The sequence below is a fragment of the Rana temporaria genome, chromosome 5 (genome assembly GCF_905171775.1).
Source record: "Rana temporaria chromosome 5, aRanTem1.1, whole genome shotgun sequence".
NCBI lineage: Eukaryota > Metazoa > Chordata > Amphibia > Anura > Ranidae > Rana > Rana temporaria.
The window spans coordinates 236269460-236291364 of record NC_053493.1 but is presented as its reverse complement, the minus strand read 5'-3'; the positions used below and the strand labels follow the sequence as shown (position 1 = coordinate 236291364).

The following is a 21905-nucleotide window of genomic DNA, read 5'->3' as shown; positions in this document are numbered from 1 at the left end:
GACCTAAAGGGTCTGGTTATTGAATTTGTGGGGACCTCCGCGCATTTTTTTTTTTTACTAAAAGTCTGTGTCCCATTGACTTTAATGGGGTTCGGAGTTCAATTCCAGATCAATTCCAGCGGATAGATCCTCTCGTGTGTACGGGGCCTAAGATTTTGCTTATCAACTTGGTACTTCATTGCCTGCATGCTCCTGACTTTGATCCTGCATCCGATTTGTTACTTTGCTGTTTACCTGCGGCCAACCATGCTTGTGGCCTAACTCTGATCATATCCAAATTTGGTGTGTCCCTGGTGCATTGTTAACTGTACTCAGGGCCGATCCACCCTATAGGCTCACTATGCAAGCCACTTAGAGTCCCGCAAAGCTGCAGGGAGCCCCCAAATTACTAGAGGCCCTGCCTGGTGAGAAGTCATTTTTGGCCCCTCAACCTGCTTCTCAACTCGCTGGCTGCATGGGAGAAGAAGTAAGAAGTCAGCACCCCCACCTTCTCACTTTAATGTAAGATCTCAGTTCCGATAGCAGAACACCCTCTCCCCCTGCTTCTCAACTTTAATATTTAATGTGACATGTCACTGTTGGCAGTGCCCCCCCCCTCCCCCCCACTTCTCAACTTTAATGTGACATGTCATTTTGCTTAGGTCCCCAGGGAGGTCAGGATCGGCACTGACTGTACCCCTACACCTATGATACCAGCGCCCCTGAGTTTCAGTCACTGTTCTGGCACCCAGGCATTTGTGCCTTTCCATCGCCCTTGCAGGCCCCGTCTCAAATTTCAGGGGTACTTGGACAGGAGTTATTCAAGAGGACACCCTCATAATCTTGGGATTCTCATACAGGTATATGATGCTAATTTAGGAAAATGTAAATGTTTTTAAAGAGGATGCAAATTTTTATTGTGAAAGCATAGGGACCAGAAGTATCCATTATTAGTTTGGGTTAGTTGGTTGGTTGTACATTAATCACTCTATGCGTAATTTTTGAGGGACTCTGTTCAAAGTACCTCTGCAATGCACATACCCCTATTAAGAATATTAGGCCCAGCAGGGCCCCTGAAACATGATAGAAGCACTGCCAGTCCAAGTGTCACAAGCTATTAAACTACTCAGTAACAACTTTGTAAATCAAGTGTTACAACAGTAAAAAATACAATTTAGCAATGAAATTAAAAACAAAAACAATCATTAAAAGTCAAGTAGTATATATTCAAATATAACACCCTGTATGATGCTCAGCCATACCTAATGATACTAGAATAGAAACAACCAGTAATGACTGACTTATGCCAAAAAGTAAAATCTAGTCGTAATGTATTTGAATTTTGTAGGCTTTTGTAGGCTTGAAAAATTATATGTACCCCCTAACTTTGCTTAGTTTGCTTTAGGATTGCTTTTGATATTGTATGACACTTTAAATCTACTGAAATATAGTACATGCATATTATCAGTATCATGATATAATATTTAATACTATCTAGTGTTCTGGGTAAAACATAAAGCTGGTCCAAATCTCACTTTATCTGTTATATAACTGATAATTCCCTTTTCATACATAAGTTAATAAAGTTTATAAAAATGTGTTCTCTGTTTTGTGTGTTGTATTGTGATGTGTTGTACAAGGTGTTGTATGTTTCATAAAATCTTTAATAAAAATTGTTATTTAAATAAATTAAAAAAATTCTCACCCTTCACTCACATTACTGTATATTCCATGAAACCTCTCTGTTATTATTCTCCCAGTGATAGGAGATACACATCTATGAAATTGGTTTAAAGCAGCATGAATGCAGTAAATTGAAGGCTTGGACTTTGGAGCAAGGTTGGGCTTTTATTCTCTGTGGTTAAAATTTACAGTGTTTTATGGGGCGATGCCAAGTTCATTAAAGGAAAAAAAAGCCTGTGAACTTTCAATAAATCTTCAGAAAGCATTTGTGACATGGCCTTTATTTGTATTCAACTTGGCTCTAATTCTAAAGCTAAGATCGGTTTGTCCTCTGAAAACCAAACGATGGACTGTTTTCATCGCACAAACCGATCGTGTGTGGGCCCCATTGTTTTTTTTTTTTCCATCGATAGAAAAATCTGATCGTCTGTGTGGAAGTCTATCGGACAAAAATCCATGCATGCTCAGAATCAAGTCGACGCATGCTCGGAAGCATTGAACTTCATTTTTTCGGCTCGTCGTAGTGTTGTACGTCACCGCGTTTTGGCACGATCGGATTTTTGACTGATGGTGTGTAGGTAAGACTGATGAAAGTCAGCTTCATCGGATATCCGACAAAAAAATCCATGGGATTATATCGTGTTTACAGGGCTTTACTGTCATTAAATTATATTTTTTTGAGGATAGCAAGCAAGATATGACCAAATACGATCAGAAAATGTTTTTTTTTAAAATAAATATAATGAGTTAAAACCTGCATACTATGGCCCGGATTCACAAAGCACTTACGCCGACGTATCTCGAGATACACCGCGTAAGTGTAAATATGCGCCGTCGTATCTATGCGCCGTGCCCACAAAACTAGATACGTCTGAAAATAGGCTTCATCCGACCGACGTAACTTTCCTACGCCGGCATATCGTGGGCGCATATTTACGCTGGCCGCAAGGGGCGCTCCCATTGATATTCTATGCACATATGCAAATGAGGGAGATACACCGATTCACAAACGTAATTACGCCCGGCGCATAATAAACGCGCTTTGCGTAAGTCGTACGTCCGGCGTAAAGTTATTCCCCATATAGAAGGCGCAAGTCATGCAAAGGTATGGACCAGCTGTCGTATTTTACGTCGTTTACGTAGTACGTGAATAGGGCTAGGCGTAGGTTACGTTCATGTCGTAGGCAGGGATTAGACGTAATTTAGGCAGTTGTTTCAACATGATTCTGAGCATGCGCACTGGGATGCGTCCACGGGACGGCGCATGCGCCGTACGTTATTCGTATCTTTATGACGCTCAGTCCATCATTTACATGGGGTCACGCCTCATTAGCATGGCTCACGCCCACTTCCACCTACGCTGGCTTACGCCGAGGAAACCCATCGTAGATTTGGGGGCGAGTGCTTTGTAAATACTGTGCTTGCCTCTGTGCGCTGCGTCGACGTAGCGTATATTCGATACGCTTTGCCGGCATAAATATGCGCCGATGTATGTGAATCCGGGCCTATATATCTATCTCAGAAGACTCTGGAGCTGTCATTATAAGTCTATCTGGAGGGTCACGGTCTTGGAGTATGGGGGGTTAGTGATCGGCGACATCATGTAACAAGTGAAAAGAAGGATCAACAGTCCAGTGACTTTAAAGCCAAAGAGCAAAGTGGTTAAATTCATGGCTATGATTCAACAATCAATTTACTGGGTCTGACTATAGCAGACTCAGCAATATTGAAGTCTGATTAGTTTCTCTCTAAAGCCGAACTTCAGGTAAGCATCTAAATACAGAGATGAAATACATATAACATATAGACTTCAATTTTGCAGTTTGCTGTTTTACCTGCCAAAATAATTACGGTACATCTTGTCCAGAGTTTTACACAGCCCTGTCACAAAGTACATTAAGTAGGATGTCAACACCATCTCTAATACAGTTAGGAATACAGTGGCCCCATTTCTCCACCCCCAGCCTGCAGATTGGAGAGTGAGGAAGTCATTCCTCTGTACTCCTCTGTTAGCACATTTACATGCAGCACACATTATTGGCTTCCAATGCTACTCTTCCTTCTCCACAGTTGCCTATCCCTAGATGTTTAGAGTTTCCTGCTTTCTGCGTGGTGTTTCGAACCTCCATTTGCATTCTTCATTTTATAAAATTAATACCAAATACTATAATAAATACTGTAAAGGTGGTCTAAGGAACTCAAGGAAATAGATCCCATCACTGTAGTCCCCAGGAGAAAGTAGTCTGTCAAAACTGAGATATCAATGTTGGGTAAAATGGCCTTTAACCGCTATGGCAGCTGCAGTGATTATGTGTAAACAAACTTCAGGATGCTATAATAGTCAGTAGTTTATTTACCTTTTTGGTTGCGCCTGACAGCTTTCTTGTAGTGATTTAGGAGACTGTACAGCCATCCAGTCACTTCTACATGTACAGTTAGGTGATGCCCACTATAATCCCTCTTCTTACATTCCCCTGCCAACTGTTCCTCTTGGGTGCCCAGGACGTCCATGATCAGGAAGATCAGTAAACACCTGTTAGTATGAAGTCGGAGGTTCAGAATTGTCAAACCCCAGCTGCTCTGGCTGGGAAAGAAGCTGTCCTCGAATCAGCTTCATCAAAGTATAGACATGACATTAGGGGGCTAATAAACCCCTGATGTCTCCTTAAAGAGAACCTGTCACCTGTATAATACTATCAAATATGTGGCTTGTCAGCCACCTGTGATAGAATAAAGTTAAAAAGTTTTATAAAAACAATTTTTTTAAACAAGCACATACAAATGCAAATGTAGCGCTCACCCCCGGAGGAGCCGCTGATTGATTTTGGGATTGGCAAATTAAGTTACCCTGACATGGCTCCAAGGGGTGCGGTGGTAGAACAAATAGTGAGCGAAGGTCCAGACAGTGATTGAAAAGTTTTCAATGCTTTATTTCCGGGCCAACACGGCCAACATCAACATCAGTTTGGAAGGACAAGGTTGATGAAAAGGATAGGAGGAGAGAACCTTGCAGTATCAGGCCTGGATATTGGATGGAGCAGTCAGTACTGCTCTGCATAGCACCAACTTCTATAACTCGTCGCCACTCTACTTAGAGTGGGTAAAGTGCGGCCGGACAGACCCCTATGATAGGCCTGGCAGCCGAAGCATCACTCTGAACTGTCTGGGAGGAACAGGTCTGTCTCACAGACCTGGCTCTAGGCCCTCTGCTACGGGCCAATTTCAATAAAGGACTTAGGTGAATAGAGAGCATCTCCTCCCAGCAGACTTTTTCCTAAACAGGCCCCCGGATGACAGCTATAATACCTGTCAGAGATCCGGACACCCGATCCCAGAGTCCCCTTTCTCCTCAGGATGAGGGTCAATGCAGTCTCGAGCTTCGGCCAGGCGGGCCGCGCTGGCGGGGTCCATGGATGCTGGTACCCTGAAGGTGGGTACCGCACCTGGAACGGGACCCCGCAAAAAGTTTCTTAACACATGACCCCTGTCACAGATATACTCTCCCCCAGCATGCCCTGCGAGGGAAAAACCCCTCCAATTGGCTGCTGGGGAAAACTCGCTCTGCCAGAACCCCTCTGGCGCCAACTGCTGGCCAGGGGTGGTGTTACACCCCTGGACCACAGACTGACCCAGTGAACATTTCTGGGGTGACAGAGGTCCCAGAATTTGGACAAATCACTAATGGGAGCAACATAACTCTCCCATTCCCCACTAACTTTAGCCTAGTGCCCATGCTGAAAGCGAGGGGGCGCTACACAAACATATGCTTCAGTGCAAACTTGTGCATGCAAAAACTACAATTACACCCACCCGTACTAGGTATTGCTGCGTAAATTGTGTGTGTGTGTGTGTGTATTAAATTGAGTGTATTTTGACTGAAAATATATATTTGACAAACAGTAGCGCAAGTAAAGCATGACCTAAAAAATTGCAACTACAAATTGATTTGTAAAACAGGGCTACTGCCTAGTCTCTGAGTATCTCAATTAAAAATAAGGGAGACATGTATGATACGTTTTCTCTTTTTATTAATATTTACCAAATTTTCTTTAATTTCACTGTATGAACGAAACAACATTCCAATATAGGATGTCTATGACTCCATATTTGTTAACTGCCTGTAAATCTCTGATCCCACTATATTGAGGAAAATGCTTAATACCTATTATCCCACAGTGGCTACGAAGGGTTGACCAGCTCCATCTAATGGAAGAAATAACTTGTAGAAATAAAGGGCTGACCAGAAAATATCTTAAGACATGGGCAATATGGTTTGAATTTAAAAAATTTAAATTATAGTATGAAAAAATTTCAGAATACGATTTATTGATTAATACTAATTAATCCTACTGTGTATGCATCCTCACGATAGTTTTACATTGTCTATCCTACTCTTCCTCCTCCCCCCGGTTCTAATTTATGTTTTTGGGATTTTTGCTTTTGTTTTTTCTTTTATGTTTCTTTTTCTGTTGCTCCCGCCCTACTCCCTTCCCTCCCTGCTATTGGAGGGAAGGGGACGGGAAATCACAAGAATTAACCAGATAAATTACATGGTATATGTTACAAGATATTGTTTGGAATTTGCCTAATTGTTGAAAATAAATATTAAAAAAAAAGATACATTTTCTTAGTTTGGTTAATGCCACATTTGAAAACATATTATTTGTAAAAGCGCCTTAATCTCTGTAAAGAAAAAATTAAGTCGTAACTAACCATATTTACGATGCCACCAAAGATATAGTCCAGAAAAGGCCATAAAGTAAAATGCAAATCCCAATACGGTTTTCCACTCATTGGGTGCACCTTTCTTCATCTCTGCATAGGATTGGTTAAAGTTGATACGGTACACTAGAAGATTGAGGATAAACATAACAACACAAAATGTTTTACTTCTCCAAGTGTTATTACTACTGTAGGCATTTAACCTATAGTCTATTTACCCCATCATCTACATACAGTAGATATTATTTCATGAGCAAATACAAGAGTGTAGTCAACCTCTTTAGTGAGCATATGACATAGAAAATGCTAACCTAATGCAAAATAAAATAAATATACTAATGTTAATCTAAGTATCGCCTTCAGTTCAGCAAGATCTATGCAAAAAAAGAGCAGATAGTTATAGGTCCAATTCAAAAACCTGTAATAATGAATATTTGCAATAATGTATGTTATTTTCAGCAATGACAGCTAATGAGAGCTGGAAAATAATGATCCTTATGGAAAACATTATTAGTAAATTGGCATTATTGTGCTGTAATAAAAACCCAAAGATTGGAAACCATTGCTGTCAGTGATGAATGCAATAGTCCAAAGTGTTTGGTGATTTAATGTACTGTACACTCAACAGCATGCTAGCTGTTCTCCCATTGACAGAAAAAAGGGCAAAAGTAGTGGTTGGTTTGTCAAAATTATTTCAGGATTTCAATTCTTCTTTAAGATGGCTTATTGTCTTATTCAAAAGACCTGAACAGTTCTGAGCTTACAATACAAAAATCTATTCTATATATTGTTTATGAAAAAAATTAAGATAGAGCAAATTACATACATGCAAGTTTCTCGTCTTTGGTCAGTTGAGTCCAGGATCCTGCTTCCTTTTGTTTCAAAGCCTGTTGCTGCGCTGTCAGCTCAGATGCAAATGGTACATCAGGCAGTGGCAATGCACGGGTATCATAGTACCTGGGCTTTGTGTAGTAAGGTACTTGGTCACTTGAAACATCTGTGCAAAACATGAAACCAATCAATTAAAACCACACACTGAAAAGGAACACTTGAAGATACACTGTGAAATTTATGGGAATTTATTTAATATGTGAAAAAAGAAAAAGGTACTACAGCGCTACTACTTAAAGGGGTGGTTCCCCTAAAAATAAACTTTTAACATTGCATTTCCCACATTAATCACAATTAGAATCGGCTGGTTTTATTTAAAAAAAACGTCTGTATGTACCGTTTGCTATATATGTTCTCACCGCCACTTCCGGGTACGATGCTGGGGCTGGGCGTTCCTAATTGATGGACAGGCATCCGACCGACGCATACATCGCGTCACGAGATGCCGAAAAAAGCCGAACGTCGGTGCGGCTCTATACGACCCATGCGCACCGACGTTCGGCTTCTTTCGGCATCTCGTGACGCGATTTATGCGTCGGTCGGATGGCTGTCCATCAATTAGGAACGCCCAGCCCCAGCATCGTACCCGGAAGTGGCGGTGAGAACGTATAGAGCAAACGGTACGTACGGACGTTTTTTTTTAATAAAACCAGCCGATTCTAATTGTGATTAATGTGGGAAATGCAATGTTAAAAGTTTATTTTTAGGGGAACCACCCCTTTAAATAAATCACAGGAAAAAACACACAACAAAAATACCCAAATGGTAAACCTGCATACACAGAAGCGGTGTACAAAACCAATAGTGAAATTCAAAAATATGAGTGTTGCGCTGATACCAACATTTGTTGCTGTGAATACAATAAGTGTCAATGATACCAAGTACACAAATTAAATAAAACAATAAGAGGTATCAATCAATATGTGCAAAATGAAATGCAGAGTGAGTAGCCTTCCTAATATTAAAAACCATATACAGGTATCAATGAAAGGAAAAAAATATATATAATAGTGTATATATATATAATTCCAAAAAATCCTTTCTTCAGCTGCAGTTCAGTACAATAGGCTTGGATAGGATGAGAGAGAAGGAACCAGTCCTTTGCTGTGCTGAGAATGTTGTCAGTGATTGTTATGCTAAACTGACACTCCATTCATCCAGAGAAACACAGTTCATACAGGGAGAAAAAGAGACAAAATATAGTGCAAAACTGTGGGTACAAGGGGGAACAATGTAGGCAGTGTTTGCAGATTCACTCACAAAACCCCAGATCAAGACCAGCTTAAAAAACAGCTTTAAAACTGCTGCTCAGTGTTGCGATCTCCTCATTCGGACGGATCTCCGATGATCGCGTCACTAGGCTCCTCCCCCACGCGGTGCGTCACTCGGCACGTGAGTTAGTCATGTGCCTACATTGTTCCCCCTTGTACCCACAGTTTTTCACTATATTTTGTCTCTTTTTCTCCCTGTATGAGCTGCGTTTCCCTGGATGAGTCAGTTTTGCAGCATAACAATCACTGACAACATTCTCAGCACAGCAAAGGACTGGTTCCTTCTCTCTCATCCTATGGTTTTTAATATTAGGAAGGCTACTCACACTGCATTTCATTTTGCACATATTGATTGATACCTCTTATTGTTTTATTTAATTTGTGTACTTGGTATCATTGGCACTTATTGTATTCACAGCAACAAATGAAGGTATCAGCGCAACACTCATATTTTTGAATTTATTTAATATACCGTGTGATCCATTCACACTGTGATATGGGGACAGTGATACATGGAGTAAATGTAATATAAATATAATGTAACTTGCATAAGTAATTATATTATAGTCTGATTGAATACTGAAACTAAAATATGGCAATATGACTTTGTACGACCGCAGTGTGGATCCCAATTGCCGGGAGGCCATCTATATACGGCCTCTGGCCTCCAGCCACTGGGGGGGCGCGCGAGCGCCGCCGCATCACTGAGATGATGATGCGCGTGCCTGGCAGCCGCGATGTCCGCCAGGCACCCGCGATCGGCAGTTACACAGACAAGGACGTGGATCTGTGTGTGTAAACACACAGATCCAGGTCCTGTCAGGGAGAGAGGACACCGAAGCTGTGTCCCTTGTACATTGGGACACAGATCGGTCACCTCCCCCAGTCAGTCCCCTCCCCCTACAGTTAGAACATTCACTAGGCTACACATTTAACCCCTTCCTCACCCCCTGGTGTTAACCCCTTTCCTGCCAGTCACATTTATACAGTAAATGTGAATGGTGCCAAAAATGTGTCAAAAGTGTCTGACGTGTCCGCCATAATGTTGCAGTCCCAATAAAAATCGCAGATCGCCGACATTACTAGTAAAAAAAATGTTTTTTTACCAAAAATATGTAGACGAATACGTATTGGCCTAAACTGATAAAAAAAAAGTTTTTTTAAAAAAAAATTGGGATATTTATTATAGAAAGTAAAAAATATTGAATTTTTTTTCAAAATAGAAGCTGATTGGTTACTATGCACAGCTACAGCAGATTATGTGTGTACCAGTTTTGGTAAAACTCCCTTATGCATCGTACACAAGATCGGTTTTCCCGTTGGGAAAACTGCCGTGACAGCTTTTGGCCGGGTAAACCAGCCGTGTGTATGCTCCATCGCAGTTTTCCCGTCAGGAAAACTGCCGGGAATCCCGGCTGGAAAAATTAGAACATGTTCTCTTTTTTCCCGCCGGGATTCCCGGCGTTTTTTTAAGCCAGCAGTTTACCTATGGGGAAAACCTGCGGTGGAGCATACACAGTGCCAGGTTTCCCGACCAAAGCTCTCAGTTTTGCTGCCGGGGAAACCCGGGTGCGTGTAGGGCAAAAAAGCTACTGAGCGGACTTTTTTACCACCGGGAAAACCGATCGCGTGAACAAGGCATGAGAGTAACAAGTTCCTACCCTTGCTGGTGAAATCCCAGTACTTCATTACTATCTGCAATGGCCTGGCCAGACTGTATAAGAGGCTGCATTATCTGTTACCCAGGAAAGCACAGAAGGGCTTTCTTAAAGCAATAATTAGCAGGGTGTCTCCTTTCCATCACATATAACAAATTATTCATACCTCATTTTATGCAAATCGTAATTTTTTTGGGTGAACTGAACCCACTGGTCTACAGCACAGATACAGCTACAGTAGTAATAAAAAAACATGTTTTCCAAACCACACACCAGAGTTTCAGGTTTGCTGGCCATCATCAGTGCAGTGTATGTCAACCATGATTTGTATAAAATAGGGCTTGGGGAACAGCAAGAAAGTAATTGCAATTCTACTTCCTCCACTCCTCTTCCTTTCTCCGTTGGGGTCCCCCAAGTTTCTGTTCTTGGACCTCTCCTATTTTCAATATACACCTCCTCCCTGGGTCAGCTGATAGACTCTCATGCCTTTCAATATAATTTCTACACTGACTACACTCACATCTATCTTCCCACCCCTCAGCTCACTCCATCAGTCTCCTCAGCCATGACTAATTTACTAACAGACATATCAGTCTGGATGTCACACCACTTCCTCAAACTCAATCTGTCCAAAATGAAAGCTCATAATATTTTCTCCCCCACGTGCCTCGTCCCCTGACTTCTCTGTCAAGATCAATGGCACAACCATCCACCCATCCCCGCATTTTAGGGTGCTAGGTGTAGTCCTGGACTCTGAACTCTTCTTGTGGCCCCACATCCAATCACTTTCCAAAGCTTTCCGGCCTAAACCTCTGCAACATCTCCAAAATACATCCCTTCCTAACCAATGAAACCACAAAGCTCCCGATTCACTCCCTGGTTATCTCTTGCCTCGACTACTGCAAATTCCTCCTCATTGGTTTACCTTTAAATAGGTTATCCCCTTCAGTCTATTATGACTGATGCTGCCAGACTCATCCACCTTACAAACCGCTCAGCGTCTGCTACCCCTCTCTGCCATTCCCCCTATTGGCTGCCACTCACCCAACAAATTCAATTTAAAATACTAAAAATAATTTACAAAGCCATACACAATTCTGCCTCCAGCTACATCACTAATCTAGTCTCAAAATACCAATCAAATCATCCTCTACATTCCTCCCAAGACCTCCTGCTCTCTAGCTCCCTCGTAACCTCCTCCTATACTGGGCTCCAGGTTTTTTCCAGAGCCTCTCCAATCCTATGGAACTCCCTACCACAATCTGTCCGACTATCTCCAACTTGATCCACTTTTAGGCGATCCTTAAAAACTTTTCTCTTCAGAGAAGCCTATAATTTCTCCACCTAACAACTGTACTTTCATTTTCTTCATCATCTCATCCCCCACAGTTATTACCTTTTGTATCACTTGACCCTCCCTCTTAGATTTTAAGCTCTAACAAGCAGGGCCCTCTGATTCCTCTTGTATTAAATTCTATTGTAACTGTACTATCCGCCCTTAACATTGTAAAGCACTGTGCAAACTGTTGGCACTATATAAATCATGTATAATAATAATACTATACAGGGGTTCTAACCCCTCCCCATTCTTTTCAAAACTGAATTTTTTTTTAGGAGGAGATACTCAGAAACAAAAATGTTTACTAAACCTGTACATAAAATAACCATATTTTAAGGGGGCTGTACTGTGCTACGCTTCATCAGTTCATCCCCCACAGTTATTACCTTTTGTATCTCTAAGAACCTGCCACTTAAATTGTAAGCTCTAATGAGCAGGGCCCTCCTATATTGAATTGTATTGTTACTGTACTGTCTACCCTAAAGTTGTGAAGCGCTGCCCAAACTGTTGGTGCTATATAAATCCTGTATAAAAATAGTATTAATCAGGGGTTCTAACCCCTCCACATTCTTTTCAAAACTGAAAAAAAAATTGGGAGTACATATTTAAACAAAAAAGTAATGTACTAAACCTGTACAAAGTGTAGCGCTCACCCCCGAAGGAGCCGCTGAATTATCGGGTCTTCTGTCTCACCTCTGTGACACACCACAAACAATGAATCCACAGCACACCAGCACACCTTGTGAAGCTTTATAACAGATTTAATAACTGTGGGATAGAGCAAAAGCCCTTAATGTCTCCCCACTCTAATATAATACAACAAATAACAGGATGAGATAATACATTTAGATTGAATGCAATGAACAGTAATATATATATATATATATATACTTAGCGGTATCTACCCCACCCTAAACTACTGGCCAGTAGTACTGTCCTAGGCTAGCCAACGTTGGGGCCCTGGTGTAGGAAGTACACTTGTTGCAATGGCCAAAGGCCGCTTACCACTTCTAGTGTCTCTTTGGGAAAGGAGGATGATTGTCTGCGGAAGCGAATGTCCCTCTCTCCTCAGACCGACTTCTGTGAAATGGATGCAGTCTTTAAAAGCCTCCAGCAGGACATCTCAGATCGTCTAGGGGCCGTCTGGGGAATCTGGCAATAACCTCTGTCAGCTGTACTCACTCAGTTGGGCAAGCTGGATTACTCCGGTGGCTGGATCAGCCCTGCGACCAGGCCTCAGTTCTATCGCTCAAAACAGTCTCTCTCTGACACAGTAGACGAACATCAGTCTCTCCAAGAACTATTGCATAGAGCCTGTGTCTCAGTGGCAAACACACAGCTCTGACACAGGCCGTCTTAAATCACCCTCTGATGCAGATCTGTCTTGCCTGGGTCCTTGTTCCAGACTCCCTCTCCTCACTACTTCCTCCTGACTCCTCTCTCTCCTGGAACTTCCTGTCTCCCAGCCTCCTGGGAAATGCAGTTTTCCAAATCTGTGCTCTCTGGCTCCACCTGCTGCAATATATATATATATCTACATCCTCTTAAATGGCTGAAAATCACAACAGGGCTACATTCTCCCCCTACTTAAAGTCTTTGGGGTCCCCCCCAAAGGGTAAACTGTATTTGTAAGTTCTACAGACAATATATACAGTATGAAAGGCACATATAAAGTTTATACTAGACCATCTGAATACCTTTACTGCGCATAGATAGATGCAGTCTATGACAACGTCTAGCAAGTGGAGGGGGCAGAGGAACACTCCACCAAGGTGTGCTGATGGTCGGGATTGGACACAAGTCCTTTGATACCTCTGTGGTTAGGGTGGACACTTTGGGTGATCTGCATACAGTAGTGATAGCTTCCTCTGTGCTGTTCCCTGGTGAGTCATAAGTGAGTCTCTGAGGAGGTCGCACCAGTCGTTTGGACCTTGATTCTAGAAACCCGGATGGGCCTTCATCTGCTAAGTCCTCTTCTATTTGCTGTGTTAACTGTTCAGTTTCCTTTTCAACTGGCTGAACAGGGGCATCTTCTAGCACTGAGGTTTCCGGCAAGAGACTTTCCACTTGAGAGGGTACAGAATTATCCTCGTTTGCTTGAGGCACAAATTCAGGGGCATCTGGTCTCAAATTGCTCAAATCCGGCTCAGGAGTCATAATAGTTGGATGAACATCCATAGGTTCAGATGGCCACATCCAACTCGGACACACATCTTCCTCATCGCTGTCGTCCTCACTTTCTCTTGTAGAAGGTGGCTGTTGGGACCGAGTAACAGGTGCTTGACGGGAAGTGGATGGAATGGGTGAAGGAGACTCATCTCTATCTGGTACCCGCACAGCTTCATTCAGAGGTAGGAGATGATTCCGATGCCAATTCTTCAGTGGCCCGGTCTTTCCCTCTGGTCGAATCTGGTACACTGGCAGGCCAGGCAATTGTTTACAGACGATATAGATCTGAGAGCTCCATCTATCAGCTAGTTTGTGCCTGGCCGAAGCACCCAAATTTCTCAATAGAACTCGATCACCTGGCTGTAAATCCTGTACCCGAACCCTCAAGTCATAGTTCCGTTTGTTTCTTTGTTCTCTACTCCCGGATGTCAAACGGGCCTTCTCAAATGCAGAAGCCAGGTTTCTCCTCAGTCTATCCACATAACCCTGGTGAGAGGCAATAGACGTCTGGTCAAGGGAGAGGCCAAAAGCTAAATCTACTGGTAATCGGGCTTCTCTTCCAAACATGAGGCGGTACGGTGAGTATCCTGTAACATCACTTTCTGTGCTATTGTAAGCATGCACAATGGTAGAGATATGCCGACTCCAGTGCTGTTTCTCCCTGATCGACAGTGTTCCCAACATATTGAGCAGAGTCCGATTGAATCTCTCTGGTTGTGCATCACCCTGGGGGTGATAGGGGGAGGTTCTTGACTTCTGAATCCCCAATAGATCCAAGAGCTGCCTGATGAGTCGACTTTCAAAGTCTCTGCCTTGATCAGAATGGATCCTCTGAGGTAGACCATAATGAACAAAGAACTTTTCTACTAGGACTTTGGCTACAGTAGGAGCACGTTGATCTTTGGTTGGAAAAGCTTGAGCATAACGGGTAAAGTGGTCTGTCACCACTAGGATATTTCCCTGTCCACTAGTGTCAGGCTCTAAGCAGAGGAAGTCAATACACACCAGGTCCATAGGCCCTTGACTCTGCAGATGGCTCATTGGAGCAGTCCTAGAAGGTAAAGTTTTCCTCTGGATACATCTTAGACAGGAATGGCAGTAGCTTTCAACTTCGGATCTCATGCAGGGCCAATAGAATCTGTCTCGGACCAGTTTAAAAGTTCTCTCTGCTCCTAAGTGACCATGGTCATCATGCAAAGCTTTCAGCACATTTTCTCTATGCTTCTCTGGGAGGAACAACTGCTGCTTTTCTTCTAAGTCATCCGAGGGGCCCCTTCGGTAGACCACCCCGTCTAGCAGTTTCAACCGTTCCCACTCTTTGTGGACCAGACGAGCCTCTTTTGGTGAATCGGTTAGTAGGAGCCCTCTTTGACCCGCTTTCATTGCTCTCAGAGTTAACCCGATCAAAGGATCTTCAGCCTGATCTACTCTCAGGTCCTTCTTCGTGAAAGTAGGCAGGCCCTCACTCCTCAGCTGTGTAGGGTTACAATACATTTTAGGGACACCGGCAGCCATGACTCCTATGGCCTCTGCTCCAATCATTCCTTTGGTTCGGCACTCCACCCCTTGGCATAGGGCTTGAACTCCATCTGGAGTCAAATGAGTCCACTCTGTTTCTGGGACCCCTGTGCTATAGGGTCTCCTGGATAAGGCATCCGCGTCTTGGTTATTGACCCCAGGGCGATATTTGAGGCTGAAGCGGAATCCTGACAGGGCAGCCAACCACCGGTGCCCAGTGGCATCCAGTTTGGCCGTAGTGAGAATGTAAGTGAGTGGGTTGTTGTCAGTTCTGACCACGAAATTGGCCCCGTACAGGTAGTCTTTTAGTTTGTCCACCACTGTCCACTTCAAGGCCAGGAACTCCAACTTGTGAGTGGGGTAATTCTTTTCAGAAGGGGTGAGACCCCGACTCACATATGCCACCGGTCTCAGGAGGCCATCATATTCCTGGTATAGTACTCCTCCTAGCCCTTCTCTGCTAGCATCCACATGTAGTTCATAAGGCTTGGCAGGATCAGCGTAGGCAAGGACAGGAGCCTGTGTTAGACTTCCTTTCAATTGGAGGAAAGCTTTTTCACATTGGTCGGTCCATTCCTCCTGGATTGATTCACGAGGCTTCCTAGTTCCGTGGGCTGATGAACCCGGCTCAAAGGACATTGATTCATCTTCTGCTCCTTCCATTCTTAGAAGCGTGTTCAGAGGCTGAGCTATCTTGGCAAACCCCTCTACGAACCTCCTATAGTATGAGCAGAATCCTAGAAAGGACCGGAGTTCAGTAATATTACGAGGTCTCGGCCATGAAGCCACAGCTTCCAACTTCTTAGGATCAGTTGATATGCCTTCTGCTGAAACAACATGTCCCAGGTACGTGACTGAAGGCAGACAGAACTGACACTTCTCTAAGGAAAGTTTCAATCCTTCTTCATGCAGCCGCTTCAAGACCTTTTCCAACCGCTGCTCATGTTCTTCCAGTGTTCTTCCGAAGACTATTAGGTCATCTAGATACACTAGTACCTCGATCAGGTGCATGTCTCCCACCGTCTTTTCCATTAGTCGTTGGAAAGTTGCTGGGGCTCCTGTGAGGCCTTGGGGCATTCTATTAAACTCAAAGAATCCCAGTGGACAGATGAAAGCAGTCTTCTCTTTATCTTCAGGATGCATGGGTATCTGGTGATATCCACTTCGCAGGTCAAGTACACTAAACCACTTTGCTCCTGACAGACACTGTAAGGCATCTTCTATTCGAGGAGTAGTGTATTGGTCGGGAATGGTTCTTTGGTTGAGTGTGCGGTAGTCTATGCACAAACGGATGGAACCGTTTTTCTTGCGAACTACCACGATGGGTGAGGCATAAGGACTCCTGGATTCTTGGATTATCCTGGTCCTTTTCAATTCAGCCAGCTGTTCCCTTAGGTCATCTAGATCTCCCAATGGGACTCGCCGTGACCTTTCTCGAAAGGGCTTGTCATCTTGGAGGCGAACGCGGTGCTGAGTGCTCCTAGCACACCCCACATCAAACTCATTCTTGGAGAATAAATCTTGCCACTTGAGGAGCTGAGACTGAATTCGCTTCTTCCACTCAGGCGAGATAGGGGCATCTTTAGGATAGAATCGTTCAGCTGGGATCTCTCTGTCTACTCCCTCTATCAATTCAGTGGGTGAGAGGGGTGTGGCAGTGGCCACTTGTCCAATCGGCATCCGTGCCTTCAAGGTCACTGGGGAGTCTGACACATTGCATACACTTACAGAGACTCTCCCACGGGCCCGCTGTAGAGCTCTGATGGATATTATCTCAGGCACCAATTCCACTCCAGATCTCTTCATATTTCTGGGATCAGTTTCCAGGACCACATAGGGGCCTGGTTGTGACCAATTCAACTTGACTGAGGCCCGGAAACTAGTCATTTCGCCTGGCTGTAAGACCTTCTCTGCTCTTTCTAATCTCCAAAGCCGTCCCACTTCTGCAGGGGCCCTCTGTTCTTGAATAATCCGCTGGTAGATTGGCCGCAACATCGGGTGCATCTCCTCTGAAGTAGAACTCTCTTCCGTCACTAATGGAGTTATAAGGCGTCTCACCAAGTCAGTATTTGTTCCCACAATCATAGAACTTCGATTAGCTCCTGGTGGGCGGGGACATACAATGGCTAAGGCGTCACAGACCCCTGGTTGTCCAACAGTTGCCGAACTGAACTCCAGCTTCACTTGTAGACACCCATCATATGGAAGCTTCTGAGTCCCAATACCCCAGATTTCGAGATCCTCTAACTCCATCAGGGGTAGATGCTTCAAATGCTTCTGGTAGAAGTCCCGGTAAATCAGTGTTACTTGAGCACCTGAATCGAGGAGAGCCTTCGTGTAAACCCCTTCTACTTGAACTGGGATAATGGGTGAAGGGCCTATCAACTGGTCAGGGAACTTCTTCGGAGTAGTAGAAGGCATAGACCCAGTCGGCTGCACTCTAGCCCTCTTCCTCGCTTGTGGTGGTTGTTTTCTTCCCCCTTCCGGGTGTTTAGGTTGTGGGTGTGCCTTGCCTCCCTCTGACACAGGACCAGACGCCAGGGGAGGGGATCTTTTTGTCGTAGCAGGTGAGGCTCTGGGTAAAGACTTGGGCCTCTTATTGGTATCCTGGGAATCAGAGCAGTCTTCAGTAGTTGGGCACCCAGTTTGCTCCCTCACTGGGGCCCTCTGTAGTTTCCCGCCGGTCGATAACTTCCTCTTGCATTCGATGGGCTCGGACAGGTATTTCGGTAATGACCCACTCCTCCGCAATTATAGCAGATGTTTGACGGTTTCTTGATAGGCACCACCTGAGTAGTAGATTCAGGAACTGGTTCTGAAGTGACTTTTTCAAGGGGCGACTTGACACCTGCAGACAATAGGGTTAGCATTTGCATCAGCTGGGAAACTTGAGCCTTTAATTGGTCCACTTCTGAATTCCCATTCGACACATTGAGCGTTCGAACCTCAGCAGCAAATGAAAATCCTGAGCCCTTCTTTTTCTCCTCTAGGATAGCCTCTTCCTCCCTTACCATCTTAATGAGATCAGAGTATTGCAAAGAGGTACCCCCTTGTAAGGTCTTCAACTGGATCCAGATGGGATCGGAACTCAGAGCGCCTCTCAGGATCTGTTTCATTCTAACTTGATCCATATCCCTGGCTTCTATTCCTTTCTTTAGTACAATCTGGTATAGCATTTTGTTTAGTCGTCGAATATACTCGGAAAGCTGCTCATTTTCCCGTTGAAACATGTGTTCAAATAGGAAGATTAGATCTGTAGCTTTCTCTGTGCGCCCAAACTCATCTTGTAGCATGCGAAGATAGTCATATGCTGTACAAGACTCCTGACTGAATTTCAAATTTCGGATGGCTTCTGCTGCAACGCCTTTCAGACTTTCAGTAATGCGTTGTTTCTTTTGAGCCTCTGGAACATCCCATTCTTCCAGTGCTTGCATAGCCTGTTCCATCCAGGTTTCATACTCTTCTTCTCCAGGAGGTACAGGCTGCACTCCAGAAAAAATTCTCAACTTCCTGTAGCCATAGTTCACAGATGGCGAGGACATTTTTCTAACGCTCTCTACCAGTTTTCCTATGTCCATGAAGAAGGAAGCTGGGGGGTAGTTAGTGGTTGGTACAGAAGTGGTAGTTACTTCCACTGTGTCTGACATGGCCTGGCTTGGTCCCTCCAGACAACTTGCTGAGGTGAGTAGAGGGAATAACCGTGCTTTAACTTCTCCGGCTAGCTGGATGCTATCACCCTGGAAGCAGGTTGGGACTCCTTTCTTCCATTCTAGTAGGGCATAGGTATGGGAGACTTTTTGATCTATTTTCGTGTCTATTACAAACACTTTCTGGTCAGGTGCTAGTGTAGTTACTGCTTGACGGATCTGTTCCTCTGTCCATTTGTCAGCAGGAATGTCCATTACTATACTCAGCCCTAATTGGCCATTTTGTTCTTTGCACCACTCTGCTGCGGTGTTTGGATCCATTGCTGGCTCGTTTGTGCGGTTATCACTTTGCGAGAGGTATCAGAAGAAATCCCGGACGAGCACCCCACGTGTAGCGCTCACCCCCGAAGGAGCCGCTGAATTATCGGGTCTTCTGTCTCACCTCTGTGACACACCACAAACAATGAATCCACAGCACACCAGCACACCTTGTGAAGCTTTATAACAGATTTAATAACTGTGGGATAGAGCAAAAGCCCTTAATGTCTCCCCACTCTAATATAATACAACAAATAACAGGATGAGATAATACATTTAGATTGAATGCAATGAACAGTAATATATATATATATATATATATACTTAGCGGTATCTACCCCACCCTAAACTACTGGCCAGTAGTACTGTCCTAGGCTAGCCAACGTTGGGGCCCTGGTGTAGGAAGTACACTTGTTGCAATGGCCAAAGGCCGCTTACCACTTCTAGTGTCTCTTTGGGAAAGGAGGATGATTGTCTGCGGAAGCGAATGTCCCTCTCTCCTCAGACCGACTTCTGTGAAATGGATGCAGTCTTTAAAAGCCTCCAGCAGGACATCTCAGATCGTCTAGGGGCCGTCTGGGGAATCTGGCAATAACCTCTGTCAGCTGTACTCACTCAGTTGGGCAAGCTGGATTACTCCGGTGGCTGGATCAGCCCTGCGACCAGGCCTCAGTTCTATCGCTCAAAACAGTCTCTCTCTGACACAGTAGACGAACATCAGTCTCTCCAAGAACTATTGCATAGAGCCTGTGTCTCAGTGGCAAACACACAGCTCTGACACAGGCCGTCTTAAATCACCCTCTGATGCAGATCTGTCTTGCCTGGGTCCTTGTTCCAGACTCCCTCTCCTCACTACTTCCTCCTGACTCCTCTCTCTCCTGGAACTTCCTGTCTCCCAGCCTCCTGGGAAATGCAGTTTTCCAAATCTGTGCTCTCTGGCTCCACCTGCTGCAATATATATATATATCTACATCCTCTTAAATGGCTGAAAATCACAACAGGGCTACAAAAGCATAACCACATTTAAGGGGGCTGTACTGTGCTATTGATATATACTGTATATAGTATGATGTCTGTATTTGTCTTAATCTACAGAGAATTTATTTACAGAAAGACTTAACCATAAAATAACCTGCTGCTAGTCCAGTTGCTGTTTTCCTATTAACCAAGGCATCCATTGATTGTTCACATAGAGTCATATATTCTGTGCATATATCTTTATTGACGCACATTGAATTTTTTTCCCACTTTGACACGCGTGTTATATCTTTCCTGCCCTTACATCCATAGAGTTTTTTTAAGGTGCAGAATGCTGATAGACAGGTCTTCAAAGGCTATAAAATAGGCAATACCCTTTGTTGATCATTCTTTTTTTGTGTGTACATGGTCTTCATTGTAAGTGGAAAATATATGTTTTATGGCAAACCCTGGCTTTATTGTACTTAGTACAGGTAATAAGCGATACAATTGTAAAAGTTTATGAGCAGTTTTACACAGGGATTCATCATAATTACGTTGCCAAGACTAGCAAGAAAAATGTGATTTAGGAGCAAAATGAAAGCATGCAGAATTAAGAATGATATAACTTAAATGTAAGCAAAATGAAAGCATGCAGATTTAAATATAATATTACTAAAAGTGATTGTAAACCCATATTTTTTAAATAACAAACATGTTAGGGAATGCATTAAGGTAAAAAAAACTTCAGCCTTTAAAACCAAGTTAACTAATTGTAAGCAAACACATAACTGGCAAGGGTATTCTCATTATTACACCAAGGTCAAGAGTGTGATAGCTGCAACATTTTCTTCAATGCTCTTTTTGGAGTGCATCTAAACTCCTTTGCAAAATGTAATACATGGAATTATGATACAAGCCTATTATAAATAAACCCTACAGCAGGGGTAGGCAACCTTTGAGAGATGGAGATCTACCTGAGCAACATGTAAGAGACCAAAGGTCATGAGCTGCAGCACCCTTCTTTATTTCGTTTTATTTTATTTTAAATAATCGAGACAAGGCCCCAATAAAAAGGAAGAAAACTCCTCTCCCCTGCTGGATCACACAGGTGAGATAACATGACCAGATTGGAGCAGCCTAAAAAATAGGTTAGTCAGCATAGGTGTTAAGAGTGAGGGGGCAGTATATTTTAAGGATAGTGCCAGCTGGAATTCTACTTTCAAACTACCCTTCCTATTGGTGGCTTGTAGCAGTGTTAGGCCGCGTACACACGACCGGTCCAAACCGATGAAAACGGACTGAAGTTCAGTTTCATCGGTCCAAACCGACCGTGTGTACGGCCCATCGGACTTTTGTCCTTCAGACCAAAGTTTTAGAACTTGCTTTAAAATCGAACCGATGGACGGCTGACCGATAGGTCAAAACCGATGGTTAGTACACAAAAGCATCGGTTCAAAACCCACGCATGCTCAGAATCAAGTCGACGCATGCTTGGAAGCATTGAACTTCATTTTTTACATCACCGCGTTGGACTTGATCGGTTTTTGAACTGATGGTGTGTACGCACATCAGACCATCAGTCTGCTTCAGCGGTGAACCGATGAAAACGGTCCGTCGGACCATTCTCATCGGATGGATCGACCGTGTGTACGCGACCTTAAAGTGGAGCTCCAACCAAAAGAGCAAGCTCTGCTTGTTTGCACCTACCCCCCCTCCACTGCCACATTTGGCACTTTTTGGGGGTGAGGGG

General features: G+C 43.8%; 1 protein-coding gene across 1 annotated transcript in view; it reads right to left on the bottom strand.

The window, feature by feature from the left end:
* The window catches only part of LOC120940634, a 98983-nt gene that overhangs the window by 58511 nt on the left and 18567 nt on the right, over positions 1-21905 (bottom strand). Inside the window, exons 3-4 of the mRNA XM_040353605.1 lie at positions 7211-7381; positions 6376-6510 (exon numbers count right to left, since the gene is read on the bottom strand). Coding sequence (XP_040209539.1) covers positions 6376-6510; positions 7211-7381 — 306 coding nt within the window. The remainder of the gene's footprint in view (positions 1-6375; positions 6511-7210; positions 7382-21905) is intronic.